The sequence below is a fragment of the Sinohyriopsis cumingii genome, chromosome 9 (genome assembly GCF_028554795.1).
Source record: "Sinohyriopsis cumingii isolate HCF-2022 chromosome 9, ASM2855479v2, whole genome shotgun sequence".
Lineage (NCBI taxonomy): Eukaryota > Metazoa > Mollusca > Bivalvia > Unionida > Unionidae > Sinohyriopsis > Sinohyriopsis cumingii.
Window position 1 is genome coordinate 16,155,649 of NC_142969.1, and position 17,382 is coordinate 16,173,030.

The following is a 17,382-nucleotide window of genomic DNA, read 5'->3' on the forward strand; positions in this document are numbered from 1 at the left end:
TTGTGGCCCTCCTGGGTGAAGTGGTAGCATTTTTGTCTAGTAAGCATCATGGATGAATCATATTTTACTATATAAAATTGGTCTCTTTTGTGAGTATGGCAGTTTTTTCTGGCAGCTGGCTTGAGATAGTTCTATTAGTAGTTGCAATGGCAGTTCCAGCTCAATCTTTTATACCATTTGTATACAGTGATCTTTTGGAAAATGAGGCGTTTTGTTTAGTACTATTGATGAATCAGAGTGGGTTTTTTTCTTCAGATGGATATGCCAGTAGCTCAACAGGTTGCCGCATTGTCACCAGAAGAAAAAGTAAGTAGAAAAAAACGAGACTTAAAACTTCTTCTAATGTATGTATGACACCATTTACCCCTTCTTGATTTGTCTAGCATTTATGAGTATACTCTGACACCATAAACACATAAATGTGAATGCAGTGTTTCTTGCATGTTGTAGTATTGAGAAGGCACATGTGTATGGCATCTAATAGTTGGATTTTATCACAAAGTTAATGATGTAAACTTAACATTTTAAGCTCTTTCTAAAGACATAAATATGTTTATTGTATAGTCTGCATTTTAGTGGTAATTTGTAAGAATCTTGCCTCTAGTTTTCCTTTATCACCTCACTATATTGCCACTTTTTGCTTTTAGCTTTATTGGTCATAGACCATAAGAGTGTAGGGGATGGCCTTTTGTCCATCATCAGCCTGTTCTTCATCTGTTAGAATAAATTTGTTTTCACTTCTTTGATGATTGGATTATTCATTTGAAAAACCTAGTTATAAATGAAAATGGCGCCACTTAGACATCAAATACTCTCAACAGTTTGACCATGTTAAAATTATTACTACTTCTATTGACATGCATTTTCACTAAAATGACTCTCTATGATTCCGACTTGCTTCTGACTGACAATTGTGCTGATTTGGCATCTAATGTAATGGTCATGTCAACACGGGGTTTCTACCAAAGACATCTAATGATGTCTGATTGGTCCTGAATGAAAATGGTACCATGGTGAAATTTAATATTGAAAATAGTGTTGTCGCTACATCTCCTGAATGGATGGGCATATGAACATAAGTTGACATGAAAAGACATCTTATGATATCTATTTGGTCCTCGATGGAAATCATAATGATGTGACATCCACTATAGCTGCAATTTGGACAGTAGTATTATCAAGACTACTATTAAAGTATAGTCATATTTTCATGCTGTTATCACTATAGACCTCTCATGATGTCTAGTTGGTCCTAAATGAAAATGGTAATGGCCTTGCATCTTGACAATGTTGTTTTGGCTACTTCTAAATGGACTGTCGTATGGACATATGTCACTTAAAAATTGTGTATGATGTCTAGTTGGTGCTAATACAAATATCTAATCAAACGTAGCATTTGAGTATATCGATATTGTCGGAGACAAATTTCATGAATTTGTACCTATGATATCAGGTTCAAAGTCAAAGGCCGAGACATAATAATACTCTGCAACTATATATTTTGTTGTTAACTTAGAAAATAGTTCTGTTGTCAGATTCTATTAGGAATATCAGATGATCTCAGTACTTTGGAGTTCTGAGAAATAAAATTACAAAAGACATACTTTTCTTGGATTCCCGGAGATTCTTTTTGATTGGTAGATTGTCGCTTGCTTTGATACTCTTGTGTTGTACATATTAAATTACCATGTTGCCAGTGTGTTTAGTTTTTGTCCATATCTATACCAATTTATGTATTAATGTATATACATATGTACGCGCATACGCATGCACATATGTAGAGAACTATGGGTTCATAATGTAATTCATAGTGCTGTTATTCATCAGTATCCACTAGACTTGGTAAATATTATGATAATCGGCTGAATATGTGGACATCAAGAAATTCCTGCATTTTTCTAAGAGCTTACCATGTTGTGATTTCTATATGTCTGTCTGTCAGTTTTTCTGTTTCTATATCTTTTCTACACAATAACTCCAGTTGTCACCCAACATTGGAAATAACTTGCATTTTGGATAAGGAAAAACTTATTGATATTCGTTCAAAAAATTAAAGGTCAATGTCACTAACTAGAAAAGAAAAGAACTCTCTGCACAATTAAATTAGTTCTTAAGCACAGAATTGGATACTTGCAGTTGTCTTACAGGTGAATTGGGAGTATGCCTATTGATTCTGGATCAAATGGCAAAATGTCATTGTCACTTTGGAGGAAATTGTAAAAAAAAAATTAAAAAATTATGCATTAATATGTTAGTTTTAACCATATACCACAGCCCGAGTATGAGGATAACTTGCTTTTTGGGCAAGTAAGAAGCCCAATGATTGGGAGGCAAGATGGCTAGGCCACCTCAACTCAAACAAATCTTACCTGCATAACAACATTAGTTTAGACAACGTGCCAAGACCATAATTTGTGGAGGTCTCACAGTTAAGGTATGGAAAGAGCCTCTTGATTTCTGGGTCATACCTGCCAACACTTAAGATTTTGCCGTAATTCTTATGGAAATTATGCTTAAAATACAGACTTTGGAATAAAGCAGAAATTAATTAGTACAGTTGCAGTAAACTCCCAATATTGGCTTGTCCATGTTTGATTCAGATCTGGATTTCCTATTAGGTTAAGTGGTAGTGATAATGGAAGCAGAGGAATGGGACCGGAGTACCTAAGTCACTTTAAGCTGCACATATTTTCTTGAACGAAATGTCTGCATGATCAAACTATTGTTTTTTTGATAAATGGCTTCCTTCTAGCGGGCAGTCAGGACGAAAGGGATACAAAACATCTTAAAATGTTTTAATAGTATAGAAGAATAATGGAATATTCAGATTCTTGGGGAGAAAAGCAGGAACGGCGGGAATTAATTTTTAGTGGACATCATTATAGTACAAGTCACATGGGCCTAGTCCGATAAATCACCCCCCACCCCGCAATCTGTGTTGATACTGATGGACGATATGTGAGTCTAATGTCACCTGTGTATTCAAATATGCAATTTTGCTGACTGTAACTCATTCCAGAACAATCATGCATACTTTTTAGACACATACTGATAATTGGTAACAGTATCTAGTAAATGAAATTGAAATGGTCTCAGGACAGATGGGTGTGCTATTCTAGGTGGAAAGTCAACAAACATAGAATTTGCTTTGGAAATTTAATATACATGTCATGAAAAGAACCCTTCAGTTGTAAGTAGCTTCACAGCCACAAGAAATACTGCTAAGTGTTTAAAATGTACGCCGATGTGTGCAGACAAAAGTGGATGCGAATAATTGCAGTTTTTAATGAATAGATGATATGAGCCCCTGACCTAAAAATCAACATCACTGATTTATCAGATTAACACGGGTCTTGTTGGAATTCAACATGGACCATTTCGGTAATGTGTGTAATTTTTAGAATTTGATTCTACATATCTTTAAGGGGCAACTATTCACTTCATTTGGAATCGTATAGATCCACATTTCTCTACAAGGTCATTATTTAGATGCCCTGATAGGTGCATACAGCAAAATCAATGTTAAAGTATGTAGTTATTATGGGACGAAAGGAACCCAAAGGTGTGATCAGGTACAGTCCGGGTTGAATGTCGCTTGCTGTGATGTCACAATGAAAGCTACGCATTTTGATAAACAAATTCATACTACCCTCGATTGTGATGATTCCACTCGAAGCACTCTTATTTTGAACCAAGCTTAGTACATGGCCACCATTGTACAAGTCCATAGCAATAGATAAGTTTTGTCTGGAAGTTTCTTGTTGACAGTTAAGGTGCAGAGCATTTAATAATCAAGAATGAATAGACTTTCATTAACGAAAATTAGTTTTAAATTTTAAAAGAACAATTTATATTTCATTTAAAACGAGTAAATATTCATACATGACCCATGTGACTTGTACTGTAGTTGACTTGAGTATGGCATATTGCGGGAAAGATGGTTGCCGTCGCCACGGTTATTTATGTCAAGCTGAGAGATATATTTCAAGAAGCCACTGAGTTTGGTAGGGTTGAAACTGCATCATTCTCTTGAAACTGTACTGGAGGTATTTTGTTACACCTTACTGAAAAATGACCCAACTTATGCAAACAAAATTGACTGCCTTACTGGGAAAATCATGCTAGGGTTGGCAGGTCTGGGTCAGGATAGTTGTGGCTCAGGCAAGTAAAGGTTATGTAGAGTAACTTTTTTGCCAGAGCAAGCTCATATACTACGTTGTCTGGATGGCTTGCTCTTTAGGCATTTAAAATGATTGTAAAATGTTGATGTTGGTGTCAAATGGTCAAAGGTAAGCTTGAGAGGAAAATAATATTTAAGACCATATACCTATACCAAAACTTCTGTGTTATTGTAGCCTGTAATCTAAATCTTATGTAGGTGATAGTAAGATTCTTTTAATGTTCTTGTGATTGAAAGGCTATAGTTTTAATCTATTCATGACCGTAAGATTTTATTTATTGAAACTTATTAGTCCAACACCAGCGACTATTTCACCGATTTTATTTAATTGAACACAATCCTTTCCTTGCACAATAGATGCTACTTTTTGGGGATGGATCTAGAGAAGACGTGTATAGGAAAAGAAAATGTACAATGTCTGTCACTCTAGACTAAAAATGTTCAGTGTTATACAAAAAATTAAACTAAATTATTTTAACACCAAGCATCCATCAACAAATGTAATAAATGGTATTATTCTACAATATATGTGATCGATGCATAGTTGGTCAACAAGTGTCACAAATGATGCTGTTGTTTGAGGGATATGCTCAGTACATAAATGTGCCAGTTAGATACAATTAATGATAGATTGTACAACAAAAAATAACCAAAGTATTGATGTTCATCAGATATGATTTACTCATTGCTCTTCAACCAAATCAGTATAATTGGTCCCTTTGTCTTGAAGTTGCAGAAAATCATGAAACTGGTAAATAAAACCTTGATATAACGTTCATCTTATTATTGTCAAAACAGTGATTATTGCTCGGAAATTTTAATCAAATTGATGAAATTCTCAACGTTTTATAAGTCATATATTGTGCTGCATTTTCTTTACAAAAACAAAATTTTCAGTACGCTGTAAATAATATTCATAAAACGTTCGATGAATGTAAATGTCCCCAATGCATACCGGTGGGATCACTTTAAGAAATAAATATCAGTTAATAAAATGTGTTAAGTGAAATTCTTGTTTTAATCCTTTCTTTAAATTTTGTTCGTATGTAATCAAAATAATAGCAATATACTCATATACCACTAAAACACTTGTGTGTCCATCCATTCAATCCAGAATCAAACACAAAATTTGTTCTCTGTGCTACGTTTCACTGACGGACTCTAGTCCAACATACCTATCCGAACTCATCCATGTGTACACACCAGCAAGATACTTACGCTCCTCTTCTGACAATCATATACTCATTATTCCCACTATGAAAACAAAGTCATATGGACAGCGTTCTTTTGCATACCAGGGCCCAGCAACGTGGAATGAATTGTCCAGTGAACTTAGACACAAAGACACAGTGATCACATTCAGGAGTGCTCTCAAATCTCAATTATTTCAACTGCAAGAACAAACTTAAAGACCTAATAATGTTTCCTACCTTAAATATTCTCAGCATGTTTTTTTCTATGATTTCTAATTTCATGGTTTTTGTGTTTGTAATCATATCATTATATATGTTTTTTATCTTATAGTTGTTGTCTAATGTTGTAAAGCGCTTAGAGCTTCTAAAGATTAGGCACTATACAAAGTCCTCATTATTCATGGGTGAAAATGTCAATCAGCCATCAGAACTTTATCAGTGAGATTTTCTGTGAGAATCTAATTAAGTTCTTTGCTTTGATCTCTGATTTGAGAAGTATGTTATAACTGTTGTATTTTTGCATTCACTTAAAAGCAGCAACGCTTAGACTTATCGGGTGCATTAATCTTTTGTATGAAATAAAATAATGGCAGTGGATAAAACTAAGTCTAAAAACATGTAGGTCCTAACTGCATACGAGCTATTGGTCATTGTCATATGCAGATCAACTTATTTCATCCTACAGCTATGTATATAAAACTATATTGCTTGTTTAACTTTTATCAATGATTGTAGATGGTAATGATCATTTGTAAGCATCATATTTATAGCTAATGTTTGCCCAGCATAATACTTGAAAACAATGATCATTTGCAATCAACATGTTTACCTGGATTTGTGTTTAAGACTTTGGTTTTTCCCTTGGGAATTACATTGTCTACCTGATTTTTGTTTTGTTTGTAAGTTATAAATAAATCATTTACTGATACTGAATTCACGGTTTTATTTGTGAACTTTTTATTAATCTCGAAGCAAATTTGCTTACAAATTTGATTGGAAAATGACCCACATTCATTGTGCTCATCTTATTGTGTCCTAGTTTTTAACACAAAGTTGATACAAATATATTCAGTCATTTATATTTTAATATCAGTCTTTGCTGAATCACATTTAGTTGTGTTGTGATACAATTTTTGAGTTTATTATTCATTTAAATTATTCTTTGGAATTACAAAATTAGCATTGACATTTAAGACTAAAACTTTGCTCTGGGGTTATTTCTGTTTCATTGAAAGACATCCTAGATTATATGAGTCTGATAGAGCAAGATAATTAATACTTCAGTACATTCAAGACTATTCATACATTTGCACATTCAAGATTGGATTTCATTTGGAACATTCTATAATTTTGGACTTATTATAGAACATGTAGGATAACATGGGTTTTAATTTAAATACTGTATATTCCTCTTAAATTTTAACCTTCCCAACCATAAAATTAAATTACGTCTTCCATTTTACAAATCAAGTTGGTTTCTCTGTTTCTAATACATAATTTATGACCATATTGTCTTAACATAAATTGGGGGACCTTCTGGGATCTGAAGTTTTTAAAAATATTTCAAAGAAATTAATAATGCTTTTAAATATTAAATTGATTTTGTTTTGGAATTTTCGTTGTTCCTGGTAAAGATTTAATTTTTACATATTTTAGAATTGTTTACTGAAATCAACAAACATTCACTATGTTAGCTAATGTAGTGAGCTGTGTTTCAAGTCGATCCAGAAAGGGTTAAATTGTTTGAAAGAGGATGAGTTGCTTCAACTTGCCAGACATTAGGCTATTTGGAAGCAAAAGCAACTTTAACGAAAAATAAAAAATTCAGATAGATCCAGTCATTGGTGGAAAAGAAATTTTTGGATTCTAGTATGTTGGTTTTGATTAGAATTTCAGTGTATAGTGTGCGGACGTTAAATAAAACAGATGGAAATAGAGTTCAAAAAGCTTCAATTTCATATGGAAATTATAGAAATCCAAATGCAGAATAGAAAAGGGAGTGCTATAGAGAAAATGAAGAAAGAGAAACAAAAATTAGAAAGAGAAAATGAGACAAATACAAATGCTGGAATAGGAAAGAGATAGTTAGGGAGAAATGAAGAGAGGCAAGTGCAGAGAGAGAAGATATTTAAAAGAGAGAGAGAGAGAAAGAGAGAAATGCAGTTGATATTGAAAGAATTAGAGCTGGCAAGCAGTGAACACTCCTCTCCTGTGCATACAAGTTCAGGTTTGCTGATACCATAAAGATTAGATTAGAACTACCTTTTGGAGAACAAGAAGTAGATTAATACTTAACTCATTTTGAGAAAATTTAAGAAAACATGAAATGCCCAAAAGCTCATTGGACTTTAATTTTACAAAATGTACTCATTAATAAAGCTCAGGAAATCTACACTTCTTTGTTGATTCAACAAAATGTTGATTATGATGCAGTTAAGATTTGATTCTTGAAGTGTTATAGGTTGGTAACTGAGGCATAGTAATAAAGGTTTAGGAAAGGTACAAAACAAACTGGACAAACTTATGTTGAATTTGCAAGCGGAAAAAAGACCTATTTGTTTGGTGGTGTTCAGCCAAGTAGGCTGATAAAGATTACAATAATCTTAGACAACTCATAGTAATTGAATGTTCAAGATTTGCGTGTGAATAACAACCTTCATGAGCAAAAGTTGCACCTTTTTTAAAATGATGCCTGTTCAGCTAATCATATTTCATTGACTTAGAAAGTTTAATTTTTTGTCAACAAGTCTTTTTTCAGCAGATTTTAAAAAAAATCTGTCTCATACAAATACATGTCCAAAACTCAATCTGGCGGAATATTGAGGAATTAAATGTCATTTGATAAATACAAGAACTAAAATCATAGTAGCAGTTTTGATAATGTTTCTTTTAAACACTGTTTGACCTTACCGAATCTGTCCAGTCTGATCAATGCTATTCACATGAAGAACTGTCATGTACTGATGAGCACTTTTATGGTTTAGTTCAACTTTGAAGGGGATATTTTATGTACCTCTCTCTACCAAAAATGAGTAAGATATGACACGTTTAAATGTAGTGTAAATACCTTCTAGTCTCACTGACGGTGCAAAACAGGAATGAAAATTTATCAGGAGTGAGAAAGAGGGAGAGAGGAAAATCTGATTTAGGTTTGCCAACAGTGACAAGGTTTAAACACATATTTTTGTGTACAAAAGGTGGAGTTTATAATGCTTAGATGTTATTGTTTTGTCCAGTGTTTATTTCTGCACAATAACGTCTATACCTAAAGCCAAGTTTTAGAAGACATGAGGCAATAAAAATGCTTTAGGTGTCAAAATGTCAGAGGTTAAGTTAATTGTGACTTTGGCCACTATGCATTGAATGTGTGGAAAATGACAATCATTATTGATAAATGAAATGAAATAGTAAAAATGGCAAATTAGAATCGACATCATGAAAGTCACAAATTTTAATAAGAAATCACATATTTGTTAGATTTTATTGGACAATTATGTTTCAGTGCACTGTAAGTAATATGGGGAAAACAGCATTCAATGAAAAATTCTGGTAAATGCTATCAAGTGGCAGCATTTAGATAAATATTAAAAAATATATCTTGTCAGGTGTTCTAATATTTAATTCTGTTTCTGTGTAGACAGTATAATCATGGCATGTTCTTTTCCATTAAGATATGGAAAGAATTATCGTCCATCACATCTGTTCCTGAGAGTACTTATGTGAAAACCCAATTAAGTCTGACTGCATTTTGATTTACAATTTTGGAAAGTATTTTCTGCATTGTAAAAATCAAATAAAGAAATGTGGTATTGTATCACATTAAATATATGTTTGTTATTGAATCAAGTGATGGAGGTACCATAAAATATTTCAAAGACATTCAGATCCTACTTGCATAAGCTTTTGTGATCACTACCATGTCTCAGAATCAATCCATTTTATTTGTCCAGAGAAATATGGTTTGGTGTAGATTGTTCAAACTGCAAATATTATCGTTTTTTTCATTTGTGCTTTGTATTAGTAATTTGTTGAGAGACAAACATATACATGTATGTTTGGTAATGATTGATCATAGTGAATGCTGCATTGTACTGTAACTAAATCTCTCTCTATATGTAGATTGCTTTAGGGACAAAAGACTACAAAGTTGAAAGCAACACAAATTTTGACATTGTTTCTTGAAATAGATTTACATGTATATCGTTTTGAAAAAGGTCTTATCTAATTCTGAACAAACTTTCAAATTTGAATGTATCCAATTCGACACAGAAAGCAGTGAGCAACAACACAATATAGTTAGCAGTGCATAAGTTAGGTAGATGGATACCATGTGAAATAATGTTCTTAAAGATATCTCCTGTATAATGTATCCTGGCATTAAATGTAATTTATGAAAAAAATCTTCATCATTGTTAAGAGACATTTATTCATTGTTAATTGCAATACAATTATAAAATATATATTCAGCAATGTAACCTGCCACACACACCCCACAGTACTTTCCCCACCCTCTATTGATTTCCATCCCTTAGTTGTTTGTATAGGTTCCTATGTAACTTGCACCAAAGCTTTTAGTGTGGTCAGTGTTGTTTGGCCCAGTTTTGCATGAGTTATTGAGGGAGTAATTCACAGATGACTTGTTTTGGGTATGGAAGAATTTATTGGGTTTCCTTTTGAAAGGTCTTTGTCAAAGCCTTTCTGACCCATCAGTGCCTGCTGCTCAGAACCAGACCATCCTGTTGTTGTCTGTAAACAAAACTATTCAACATGGGCCAACATATAATGTATTATTTGTGTTACATTTTATGTTTCAGGATGAGGTATTGAACACTGCCAAAATTGCAATTAAAAAGGATCTTAGGGCTGAAGACAATGTGGATGAACGGGAGAAGTACCACTATGAATTTGATGACCCTAATGTAAATTTACCTCCACTAGGAACACGAGTCCGTCATGGTCTAGACTGGGATAGGGGCCTACATGGTGGTGATTGTCCAGGTACCATCATTGGTCATCATAAAACAAATCGACGTAAGTTTTTACTTTTATATAAATGCAGATAAAATATATGCTTTTTGCATCCTGTGTTCATTAGGTAATTGAATGGGAATTTTAAATTCTAAATATATTCATGGAACAATTATGCTTCACTGCTTCACTGTGCCAAATAATAATGGTCTCTCAAGACAGGTGGTCTTCATAACTGGTCATAACATTATATAACTGATAAATCTGCAGATCAAGAAGGTGGTCTTTCAAGACAGGTGGTCTTTCATAGCAGTGGTCTTTCAAGATACGTTTTATATCTATCTCAGTATGGTTACCACTGGGTTAAATGCAAAACTAAATAAACATTCGTATGTGCTTGATACCATGGATATCTATATTAGTATGGTTACCACTGAGTTCAAATGTAAAATTCTGTGCTCAGAGAGAATGCCAAGATTGAGAAAGCAAAAATGTGTGAGACAATTATAAATTTTAGCTGGACACCTGTTTGTCATATGTTTTATAGAGAAATTAAATTCTGGTACTTAAAGTTTCACAGGATCATTGTTCTGGAAAAATCAACTAGTATTTTGGAAGTTAACATTTAAAAAAGAGCTACAAGTTGCTTATTGTCACTGTTTGATCTCAATCACTCTGTGGAATGCAGTACATGATTTTACTTAGCCTTATCAAACGCCAAGTGAGTATTTGGCATTACTCTGAAATTTTCATCCTTCAAAAGTGTTAGTTTTGTTGAAATTATTTAGCACTCTTTTAGTGCCACTGGTGTTTTGAATTTTTCTTTACAGCTTTATGAGAATAGGTTACGAATGATTCAGAAATATTTATTCCCATGACAAATTCTGCCACATTATCTTTCTGAATATCAATAATTTTGTTCCATCTAACATGATTAAAATCTTGACTTCTGATGTGAAGGAGATCTGATGGACACCGGTACAAAGTCACATTATATTAAATTTTGACTTACCAAAACATCACAACATTCACATTTATAAAACTGATCAGAGTCATTTGGAACATAATGTTCTTAATGACAATTTTCCATTACACAAAAAGCAACAATTGTCTGTGAGGTTACAATAAATTAGTAGACCCAGAGTTACAGAAATCACAAGAACATGAATCTGTATCAGTGTTTGTCAGAGCTAGTTAATAATGGGTAGGTCTTGAGTGTAATTAAGTTGTGTATCTGCCTGGACCATTAATCAGTCATCACCCCAAGCTTCTTGGCATAATACAATGATGAGGAATTGTTTTGTTTATAATAGCATTGATTGGATTCAAGGAGGGAATTTTGTTTCTGAGAATAGAGACAAAAATGCAATACTTGAATTGAAACAGGTATGTTTCACAGAATTATTACGATATTAACACATCTTCACTTTTATGATTCCTTTGTAATTTGTTATATGATTATGTTTGTTTGCAGAGGTCCATGTAGAATGGGACAAAGATGGCAAATCTGACTTCTATTGCTATGGGGATGGGAAGTATGATGTGATAATTGTGAATGAACCAAGGGTATTGCAATCAGATGAACTAATTGCTACAGGTTGTCTTGTTAAGCGAGGTAATTTTAATTCATTTGTTGTTGCAAACAGAGATATACAATCACCAATATTAGAGTGTTAAAATCTAGCCTTTAGCTTAAACCAGTCAAAGTTCAAAAGACCTCATTCCTTTGGCTTGTACTTCCTAATTCTAATGAGCATTGCAATGCTTGATGCATAGACAAACCTAGACACACTGTTTCTTGCACTCGAGACTTCCATCACCAATTAAAATTTCTTTTCTGTCATTGTTAACATGATTACTATATAAAGTCATTTCCGTGTCACTCCCGTGGAGGTGGAACTTCTGTCATCACAAAAGGATCAGTACTTCACCGTGTTATGTATATTTGATTTAATTTAATTGTTTGTTTGTTTTAATTTTTTTTATTCCATTACATGCTATTATAATGTAATATTTTTTATTGGACTTGACTTATTTTTAGAATTAAGTTCAGTTCTGTTTGACCTGACATTTTTAATTTCTTTGATAAACACCTAATAATCAAAACACTGTATCTAGTTTCTGACCTTGATTCAGAACAGTGACAGTTTTAGTAAACAACTTTAAAAAAAAAAACGTATTCTTTCTCAGCGTAAGAAATATTAAGTTTAAGTCAAGGCCATACCTTGGACTACGTGATATTTATCATGTAATAAACTTCCATTTCTAGAAGGTTGACCCCCATCTGGGAATCTGTTTTGCATCTTAGACTAATTAGTGATGCATTGAGAAAGATATGTCATTCATGCCTTAATGCTTGAAACGTCAAGTTTATGTTGTGTCCAGTTTGGGATAGTTACTTTATTTTCTTCAAATTATTGAATTTCAAGTGATTGTTTTCCCTGGAAATACTAGTGCTCTAAATTAATTCTTGGGCAAGGACATTTATCGAAACTTGTACAGAATTCAAAAACTGGAATAATATTTTCTCTGATTCAACAAGAGACTGTTGACACTGCAGCACAATGCAGGTTACAACAGACATTGTCTTCCATTTTGGATTTCATCAGGATTCGAACTCAGTTTCATTCAGGATTTTTTATTACTAGGTCTTTTATTTGTTAATTCTTGGATTATTTTTGGATTTGATTCATAAAAGTGTAAGTTCTTTTTTCTCATTTTTCGCTTGATATTCTAGGGAAATAAATTATTTGTTAAATTTTACGAAGCTTGTTTCTTTGCTTTTTTCTGTCACTGTTTGTAAGAGCCTAGACTCGTAACAACCATCTGAATTACATGACAACTGTTAGTTTCAAACACATCATTTGAATTGGTCAAAAAATCATGTTTTTTTCTGCTGAAAGAATGCCGTAAGGCCGAGTGGAATTGGCTTTCCACCAGTCTCCCTATACATAAGCAGATCTATGAAGCTGCTACAAATAATGTTACAAGCATGGTTCTTGCAGCAAAATCAGCCTGCAATAGTACTAAGATTATTAAAAGTTCAAGTCACAAAGAGCTTTTTGAGATTACGAGCAAGTAAATGTCAAAATAAATGTACACCTCCAACTTCTCTCTTATTGACCTTTCAGAATGGTTTGCAAATTTCCTCCCTGAAAAAAATTCATCTTGACCACACGTTCCAGATGAATTCATCTTCACAATACTTTTGTGATTCTGAACATACACGGCAAACTCTTAACAACATTTGATCCTACCTCAATGGATTTGTTACATACAATTTTGATGAAGAGCATCCCAAACTTATTTGAACTCGTTCTTATTCCAACATCAATGCTGCTTAACGGATGTTATCAATACGTATGTCTTATCACTGCCATTGTAAAGCCTATGTTGAAGAAACCAACACATTGCCCTAATGGTTTAAAGAACTACCACTATGTTTTGAACATCTCATTTATTTAAAAGCCCTTAAATATAGTTTTATATATTGTATCTCTTCTGAATTCAAATAGTCTTTTTAGAACTGTACAGTCTGCATATTCCTCCTTGCCATAGTAATGAAACTGTCCTTTTGAGAGTAGATAAGGGCTGTTCCAGTAAAACATATATCTCCCGGCGGGAAGGCACTTTCAAATTCAACCAACCCACAACAGAAGCAATTTAAAAAAATTATGATCCACCATCAGATGTGTTTTAATCGAAAAACACTGCCCCCTACAGAAGCCTATTTTTTTAACATAATTTCTGGCTGTGGGTTAGGGGCGGTAGAAGCAATTTTAATATTGGGTTGGGGACAGAAGCAATTTAAATGACAGCTGGCTGGAGGTAATCTACTGAATTCTTATAGATCATATAATCTACTGCATATTTTTATTTGTATTCATTCATTATAATCAATCTTTTGTGTTTTTGTTTGTTTGTCAGCCAAGTATGTCTCTGATACTGTGAAATCAGAATTTTCATGGTGGCTTATTATTTGTAGATGTCATTGATCTGTCCCTTAATACCTACTAATTTAACATCCATGAATACAGATTTTATAATAGATACTTCTATTCTAATACAGAAATCATGAATTTGTATCCTTACTAAACTGTGTGTTTACTAAAGTCTTGATATTTTTCTTTGTTCTCAGGCACACTGCTTTTGATTAGAATAATAGTTAAATCTTGTATTGCTTTAAATGTGTGGTCAGATTCTGTGATTCCTTGTTATTACTTTTTTCAATAAATGTTTTGGTAAACTTATAATACATGATTTGTCAGAAAAAAAAAACCCATTGATGCCTGTGAAAGTAATGTTGCATTATTTCTGTCTACTTTTACACTATATCGTTTCTTGTAAGAACATCTTTTTCAGTTACCGATGTCTTATTTTTATGCCTTGTTGCAAGACTAATATAAAGTTATTAAGAAAATATAGCAAGTCAAACATTTTTATAACATAAGTTAGATTTAAAAAAATGGATGAAAATCAAGGAATCATTTTTTCCAGAGTACTCATAAAATCAATGTCATTGCAGTTAACAGCATCATCATCACTAATGGCCTAGCAGTAACATTCTGCACTTTCAATCCAATTGTCACAGCTTATATCTCCCACTTCTAGTCTTTCATATGAGACTTATACCTATGGCCTGAGTGGCTTTCATGGCAGAGTGGTATAAGATGCTTGTCTTGTGATACAGATCTGAGGGGCTTCCATGGCAGTGGTACAAGATGCTTGTCATGTAATTACTTGCCTCCAACATGTAAATGAGAATGTTGCCAGTTACTTGTGGAAGGTCAGTGGTTCTACATAAGCGGTGTTTGGTGCCTCAGAAGGACTTGGATTTTCTTCAGCAGTAAAACTGGCTGCCATATATAGATTCTATTCATCAGAAAATGGTGTAAAGGCCATAATGATCTACCAAAACCCGAGATCTCATGTCTAAATGACTTCGGCTATTGGAGATAAACGTCAAATCAACAGAGGCTCCATATGCCCAAGTGTACTAAGGTGCTTGCTTTTACATCACCTGCGCATCTCACAGAGTGAGTTTGTGTCACAGATCAACCAATTTAGGTTGGTGGTCTTCCGGGCTTCTTCCTCCATCCAATATATTGTTAAAAAATTTATGAAAAAAAACAAATCAAACCAAACTAAATCAACCAGCGAATCAATTGTGGTAACAGCAGTAAAGGTACTAGTTAACCATTATTGCCACAGCTGTATGAGTTTATAACGTTTGAAAAGTTTACATTTTAGCTCACTTAAATTTTCTCTAACAATGTTCATTGTTCCAACTAGAACTGTTATAACTTATTCAAGCTATATTCACCAATATCTGGAGATATGCATCTGTAATAAATATTTGTAACAAAGTATGAGAATGCATCAATGTTTTTCAATGATGCATTTGAATTGAGCAACAACCAGAATCAACAAACCAAGAAATAAAATTATTCACATCTCTCGGACAGAAGTAGTGTATAATCATAATCTGCCAAAAGATTTTTAAATTTTTAAATTTGCCAAATATTTTTCCAACCATACTGATTCAGTGGACATATCTCCAGAATGGACAGAAACAGACCAGAAGGTTAAAATCGATTTGATACATCTTTTAAGTAGCTAAATTCATATTGGTTTAGTTAACTGTACACCCTTTATTGACTTCCTTTTGATGAAATTTCTTACTGAAGCTGAGAAAATAATGTTGCACACATAAAAAAGAGGCACACTTCTACTCATTATTGTTTTTATTATACTTCTCCATTCCAGCCTGTTCTTATGATCTTGTCCCCCCACATACTGTTTGTCTTGTTTATGATATGTATCTAAATTTCTCACTTTTCCTACTACATGTACTATACAAATGTTCTGTGAATATGCATATCAGTGTGAAATGCAATGGGGAGACTAAATCCAAGATTGAAAACCTCAACATTTCTGGATGTATTCTGCTTGGATTCCATATTTCTGCACAAAACTCAAGAGTTCAGGACTGTTCTAATTCAGTTCCCACTGTAAACCTGTGCAGACACCATGATATTAAAATTCAGTAATTTAAAATTTCGAGTGCCCGTGATCAAATTTGTATTAGTATTGACGCATCTATGACGACAGCTTTTGTGAAAAGAAAACCATAACAGCCGCACCATTTTCTGGATCTATACAAATTTGAAACGTGTGCTTTCAATGCTGCACCAAAGAGTCAGCTGCTGATTTCAGTAATGAGTCGTCCAAACTCAGGTCTGTAAAGGGACGGAAATTATATTAATGAAACAATGTCCCTCACTTTTTTCAGTTGCAAGGAGGACAAGCTCTCAAAAGATTGTTTTTACTAAAATCTTACTTTCATTATCAACCAATCAGGGGCAGTCAGAACCATATATATTCTATTTTATCTTCACTGAGTTTAGTATGGTTCTTGTTCTGTCACATCTTTAGTAATGTGAGTCCCTTAACAACTCTCAGTGGTTGTAAGCCTTTTTTGACTAAAATTAAAAAGTTTATAACAATTCATTTGGACTCTGATACTTGATTTATAGTCAATGAACAGGTTCTAAAATTGATGTGTTTATTTTGGAGCTATGTTCCTCCATCACATTCAAGATTTGGATATACCAAAGGTGAAATTAGTACAGTTGCATCCTAAACAACTATCGTGGCTACTTCAAATGTTATTTAATGTGAGACTTTAATGCAAGAACTTGTAGCTTCAGTGATTTTGGGGTTAAAAAAATTAATTTCTTCTCAAACAATTCAATTTGGTGCAGATTACTTTGTTTTTGAATGATACTGTGAGAATTCTTGATGTGTAAAAATTGCACAAGAAATGAACAACATCAGATTAGAAAATTACTACCACTGGGAAAATACCAATAGGAATATACAGAAATAATGATATTATTATTTAAGTAAAATATGTGGTGACAATACAAGCGCTAGTTCTACAACGTTGCAAAATACATCTTGTACAACTATTCTGTTGTTTCTAACAACACTGTATTATGGCCCACTTTTTACTTAAGTCCCACACTAATTAATAGTTTT

The 17,382-nt window shown here is 33.3% G+C and overlaps 1 protein-coding gene across 1 annotated transcript in view; it reads left to right on the forward strand.

Annotated features, from left to right (window-relative positions):
* LOC149791314 (uncharacterized) overlaps positions 1–17,382 on the forward strand; it is a 291,320-nt gene that overhangs the window by 209,667 nt on the left and 64,271 nt on the right. The window contains exons 29-31 of the mRNA XM_089969843.1: positions 256–306; positions 10,188–10,404; positions 11,816–11,956. Of these exons, the coding sequence (XP_089825969.1) occupies positions 256–306; positions 10,188–10,404; positions 11,816–11,956 (409 nt within the window). The remainder of the gene's footprint in view (positions 1–255; positions 307–10,187; positions 10,405–11,815; positions 11,957–17,382) is intronic.